Source organism: Phaethon lepturus, unplaced genomic scaffold (genome assembly GCF_000687285.1).
Source record: "Phaethon lepturus isolate BGI_N335 unplaced genomic scaffold, ASM68728v1 scaffold25054, whole genome shotgun sequence".
In the NCBI taxonomy this organism is placed as follows: Eukaryota; Metazoa; Chordata; class Aves; order Phaethontiformes; family Phaethontidae; genus Phaethon; species Phaethon lepturus.
The window spans coordinates 14689-20693 of NW_010535830.1; the positions used below are offsets into that span (position 1 = coordinate 14689).

The 6005-nt window shown below is 40.7% G+C and overlaps 1 protein-coding gene across 1 annotated transcript; it reads right to left on the minus strand.

Annotated features, from left to right (window-relative positions):
* Positions 1-225: 225 nt before the first annotated feature.
* On the minus strand, positions 226-5796 carry KPNA2 (karyopherin alpha 2 (RAG cohort 1, importin alpha 1)). The gene is made up of 11 exons (XM_010285992.1): positions 5743-5796; positions 5280-5393; positions 5044-5181; positions 4532-4620; positions 3427-3695; positions 2178-2272; positions 1821-2084; positions 959-1192; positions 691-873; positions 432-581; positions 226-318 (listed from the first exon to the last, which is right to left on the minus strand). Exons 2-11 carry the CDS (start codon positions 5352-5354, stop codon positions 226-228), a joined length of 1590 nt encoding a protein of 529 aa, XP_010284294.1. The 5' UTR covers positions 5355-5393; positions 5743-5796.
* Between the last annotated feature and the right edge of the window lie 209 nt (positions 5797-6005).

Sequence of the window (6005 nt, forward strand, 5' to 3'; positions counted from 1 at the left end):
AGTAAGAACCAGAAAGAACACGTATTTACAAGTATCTCTCAAAGAATGACGTTTACAGTTAGAAATTCACATATGTACAGTTTTGAACTGTTCAAGTATGTTTCAGTTGGACAAAGTGCTAAAGATCACATAAAAAAGTTAAAAACAAGAGGAACTATTAAGACAAAGAGGTGGCAATCATTTGTGTGCCAAATGACTTGTAGGTGGTTGCAGTATATGCAAGACCTAGAAGTTGAAAGTATCTGGAGTATTGCCCTGAATCTGGAAAGTGTAGCTGGCAGCAGTAGATTGTGGTACAACATTTTGGTCTTCCTCCTCCTAGAGGAAAGAGAAAGAGTTTTGAAATAGCAGTAGCATTTCAATTTAGTAGTCAGTGCTAGACTAGAAAATGAAAGTGGGGAAAAAAAAATAATCATTCTGCAGCTACTTACTTCTGCCGAGAAATATTTCTCAATCAGGGTGGATGAGGCTTTGTACACTTGTTCATTTTCATGCGACTGGAGAGCTTCAATTTTGTCTAGACCTCCACACTCCTCAATCATGAGGCAAAGTTTTTCAGTCTCATTAATCTTCTCAGCGGCCTGCAAGAGACAAGCATGGAGTAGCCTCAGGAAAAGATGCATGGCACCAACTACCAGAGAACCACTAGGAACCGCTTGGACAAGGATTGAGTATACTGCATCCACATACCAAGAAGATATTAGAAATAGCATCCAGAATAACTAGCACAGTTTTGCTGTCTTTAGCTGAGAGGAGATTCAGTAGGGGTTCAACAACACCAGCCTGAACAAGATATACAATCTGGTCAATTGTTCCACCACTTGTGTAGTTAGTCACAGCCCACACAGCTTCCTTTTGAGATTTGAAATCCCCCTGTGAAGGCAAAAGCAGGGTATTTGAACACAGATAGTAGCAGTAACAGCAAAAGTCTCAATGTGGTAAATACAGTTTTTGTTACCTTCCTCAGAATACCAATGAGATAAGGTACAAGACCATGGTCTACGACTCGCTGAATCTGGTCCTGTCGTCCAGCAGTGATGTTGGACATTGTCCATGCTGCTTCTTTCTGAATGTTGTTTTTATGATGAGAAAGGAGACTTGGAAAGACAGATAGCGCTCCCGAGTCAATAACGATCTGCGTCTGCTCATCAGTACCAGTGACAATATTTCCTATGGCTCTTAATGAAGGAGTCTGAAACAAATATGAAAATATTACTTAGGAAAACTGGTATCATCTAATTTGTATTTGAACAAATACAGCCATACTTCATGCCCCTCTGCTCTAGACTTCCCAGTTAACAGGATGGTATGGTATGTGCTGATGAGCTTTAAGCTTCTCATCAGCATTACATAAGCAGACATTAAGCACGTTAAGACTGCACGCCTTCCAAGGCAACTCTGCAAACAACTACTCCTGATAGAGCTCAGGAAAGCTATCTCCTAAGTGCTAATGCTGTTTTATTATACTATAATTACAGCATGCATAGAGCCCACTTCTAAACACTGTCCCTAGAATTTGGATTTGCAACAGTAATTTAGAGTTAAAAGCAAGCTTTAAAGAACGTTGACTGTTGTGCTGGCCTGTACGTTAAATCCAATGATTATGCAAAGAAGCTTGATAGACCAACAGCAATAGTCTATGCCTCATGTGGGGCAGTGTCCAGGTAAGATAGAAGCTCAAGTCTTACCTACACAAAACCTGGAACAAGCATCAGATTTATGTATGAAAGGAACCATTCAGTTACACAGACATTCTTCTAACTGCAGTTTTATTCGTGATGCAAATCAAGCAACAGCAATCTGCATGTCCAATAGCTTACCATTATTGGCAGTTCACTACATCCCAGGAGTTTCACAAGTTGTGGTACCAATCCAGTTTTCACTACAACTTCTATCCTGTCATTGGAACCATCTGTTAGATAGGAAAGTGCCCAGCATGTGTCTGCTAACACCTCGTGATCATCATGGTGTAAGAGCCGAACAAGCGTTGGAAGAATCTGCTCAATAGCTTCTATGGGTGGTGCAGGATTCTTATTACGACACAGGTTTGAGAGGGTCCAGGTAACATTGCGTAAATACCCAGACTGCAAGAGTTCAGATAAATGGTTAGCAACTGTTACTTGAGCTCTTTTGCTCTCCTATTAGTAATTGTAACTCAAGTCATACTGTACACTTACAGCCAGAGAAGAAAGATCAGGAACAGCTAGTAGACTCAGCAGTGGCTCAATTGCACCAAATTTAATAACCAGATCTCTATAGGTAGAACCATCCCCTGAGAAAACAAGAAAAATAGCCAGGTGAAGACCAGAATAGAGGGATGTGTGCATACAGAATCATTCTGTGTTAGATGAATTCTTCTACTGCTTAAGAAGTGCTAGATAAAAAGAAGAGGACAAAAGGACTACTGCCATGGTTAAGTCGTAGGACAAGCATGTGTTTTTCTAATCAAGCCACTGAGTTTAACTTTTTTCCTGTTGGGGAAAAAAAAAAGAGGTAGTTTAGTGTATGTTTCCTATACAGCTTTTCATAACTAAGGAGGGACTTGCATGTTTCTTTGAAAACGTATGTAAGCCCTACCACTAGAGCAGAGCTCTACCCATAACATGGGACTTCAAATGCATTATAATCATCAGTTGCATGATTGGGTTCTATAGTATAATTCTAAAAGAATGTCAAAGTTTGACTGAATTATTCTATTGCAAGGTACAAAAAGTACCTTATAATTGAGTTTAAAAGACTAAAGACAAACGTTAAGAAAGCTCCAAACAAGGCTTTTATTGAGCTCATTTTCTCTGTATGAAGATTCACTGTTGTCTTTAAGGCACAGTGCTCTCTTCCAGCAGCTGTTGGAAGCCATAATAATACAGCAAATACAATATTGTAACTATATTCTTAAGTTTGACTTTTTTTTTTTTTAGGAATAGGATGCAACACTGGCAGATCAATTAAGTTTCTCATGCACCTTTCAGGATTAAGTATATAATACTTTCACATCAGTAAGTAGCTGTTTCAAAGCAAGGAATATTGGCCATCACATACACAATTATGTGAGCCATCTGCTTCCTCCCTTCCTCCTTGTAGTCAACACACTGAGCAGAGCTCATTGATAAATCACAAAAGCATTCAGTGAGGTGTGAAAAGTGTTGTAGCATGGTTATATAGGCCTGTGAAGACTGAACTGAAATATGGAAGCAATCCACATAATGCAGCCTGCAAGTTGCCAGGTATTGCATGAGACATCTTACACCAAGTCTGAAGATAAAGAATTGTCTATAGCATGCTCCACATTGCATGGCATGTCTTTACTTGCTAAGGCAGAGTTCCCAAGAAGCTCAGCATGCTGCATGATATGTCAGTAGTAATGTCCTCCTATTTGAAATAAGGGAACAGGTCTGAAACAGAGTTGTGCGTAGCATATTGACATACCTGCAATATTTCCTAAGGCCCACACAGCCTGTTCACTGATGTGAATATGAGGAGAGGCCAGTAGTGAAATAAATGCTGGAATAGCCCCTCCATCTACTACTGCCTTTGTTTGTTCCGACGTGCCAGAAGCAATGTTGGTAAGTGCCCAGGCAGATTCAAACTGAATAGGACTACAGTCTGCTCTACCCAAGAAGGAGACAAACTTGGGAATCAAACCAGCCCGAATTATGTTGTCTATGGGGGGCTGCTTCTCTCTTGAGAGGAGTTTCCTAAGCAGGAAGACAAAGAGAACGCATTATTTTTGCCTGCAGAGATCTGGACAACAGATTCCATTAATCAGTCTAAAAAGGTCCCTGTTTAAAAGAAGAAAAGGTCAGCATTGCCTTTACACTCAGACAAGGCAATTCAATAAGACATGAAGGAGAAATACAGACAAGCTTAACACTAGCTTCCTAAATCTCTGGTAACATTGTTTTTGGCACATCTTCATTATGAGCGGCTCTGTTCAGACTCTGAAATAAAGCAGACCTGCAGGAGTCATAATCCATCTGAATTGCTAGAGGTTTCTCAGCAGGCAGAAGGTTAATGACTGCCAGAAGCAGTACTGCAGCAATACAGAATCTTACTGAAGGAGACTTCAGACTTGGAAGCAGAAAGGAAGTTTGGCATTCTTCAAACCCCAGTCATCTTACTGTTGACTTTATTCTAAGGTAGTTCACTGCACTCAAATACTGTAGTCAAATGTTAACACAGTTTAAAGACATCTTATTCTGTTATAGCAAAGACCTTATTATTTTTACTCCTACAACTCCAAGATTGACTATTGTTTATTTTGCCACTTCAAAATCACTAGAAAGAATTACTACTTTCTAGTAAGATGTTCAGGTACATAAAACATTCAAAAGCCACACTATTTCCATGAAATTATGATGAAATTAAGCATACCTAAACATTGTATAAGGCTGACTCAGGTTTTGAAAATGCTGTCTGATAAGAAGAGCCATAGCTGCTGCCCTAAGCAGACACTTAGGTCCATAAGCCAATTCTTTCGCCTTGCCTAGTTACTGGCTTGCACAGCTGAATTAGTTACCTCTAAACTCCTTACCTGGCAGCTTGAGTAGCCTGTAGCTGAAGCTCCATATTATTACTATTAACTCCTTTGACTATTTCTTCAACTGACCAGTGTGCCGAAACCTGTACAATAAAAACTTATGTGAATGCTTCGTTGGGAGAGGCATGTGTCTTAATGACCACGGAGGCCTTCTACACAAGACCATTAATGGACCCCTGTTTACAACCACTTCCTTTATTAAAAGATCACTATGTGATACTCCAAAACCTCAGCAGCTACAACTTTATGCACAATTACCTGAACTACTGAAAGCTTTTATTACTCAAGTCCTCCACACCGCTGTTACACTGATGCAGTAGGCTTAAACACAACTGCCTAAGCTATGTTTTAAGAGTGTTGACCATTAGAGTTGGTAGTATAGACTTAAGTTGGTAATGTATATGTAGTAGTGCTGTCCCCCACACGACAAAGAATTCATACTAGCACCACTGCATGAGCTTATATTGCAAGACCTCCAAACGTGCCTGTTCCGAGTACCTACTCACCTGATTGCTCCTGTTTTCCTGCAGAGGAGAAGTAGCATCATCTGGTAAAGTGCTAACATTTCTTCTTTTAAGCATCTGGTCATCTTTCTTAGCTTTTCTCAGCTCTACATTGACTTCAATACGCCGCCTTCTCATTTCCTGGAGCATATACATTCATAGTAAGTTCTTGGCTTTTACAACTCATGCTCAAACAGATGATGGCTAGCTGAAGTACTAATTGCATCAAAAATACTCACAGTAGTATCCTTGCCTTTGTTCTTGAATCTGTTCAAGCGAGCTGCTGCTGCATTGGCATTCTCATTTGTTGACATCTTGCTTATTATATTTTTGAGAAACAGATAAACACAAGCCTGAAAACAGAGCAAATAATAAACAGCAAGTTTACTCCACAAGAGTCAAGTTTAAAAACTGGCATCAATACTTGCCAAGAGACACTTGTCCATATTAGAGCCAATAACAGCCTCCAACTTGATGAAAGACACTAGTAACCTAACAGCTGTCTCTTTAAAACCCTAGATGTTAATGCAAGTTCTAGTATTAACACAAAAGCAGTAAACACACATACATCGTTTTAAGACACTTCCAGCCACAAACATTACCAGTATCGTTGTTCTTCAGGGCAAAATTAGTTTTCCTTACCATAGGCAGCACACATACTTTTAAGGACGATGTTCACAGTGTCATATATCGCACAGGCACCCCACCCAGTCCCAGCCCGACCCCTTTTGATAGGAACAGGGAGATCTCGTACTGGGAAGGCTCCCCCGGGGAGGCTTGCCGTGTCGGTAGCAGCAGCTACGCTGGTAACAAGGCAGATCCCTGCACCTTGGCCAGCTCCAAGGTGACCCACTGTTTAAGGGCTGGCTTCGTTTCGCCCACAACTCAGCCACAAAAGGCAGCCCGCTCGGCGACACGCCAGTCCTGTCAGCCTCACTCCAGGAACCGGCCTGAGACCCCAAAGA

Coding starts and splice junctions, on each gene's coding strand:
- KPNA2 (XM_010285992.1), bottom strand. CDS start 5,354: ATGTCAACAAATGAGAATGCCAATGCAGCAGCAGCTCGCTTGAACAGA. Junction 4,621..5,043: donor AGGAAAACAGGAGCAATCAG/GTGAGTAGGTAC, acceptor TTTATTGTACAG/GTTTCGGCACACTGGTCAGT. Junction 2,085..2,177: donor CTGATCTTTCTTCTCTGGCT/GTAAGTGTACAG, acceptor GAACTCTTGCAG/TCTGGGTATTTACGCAATGT.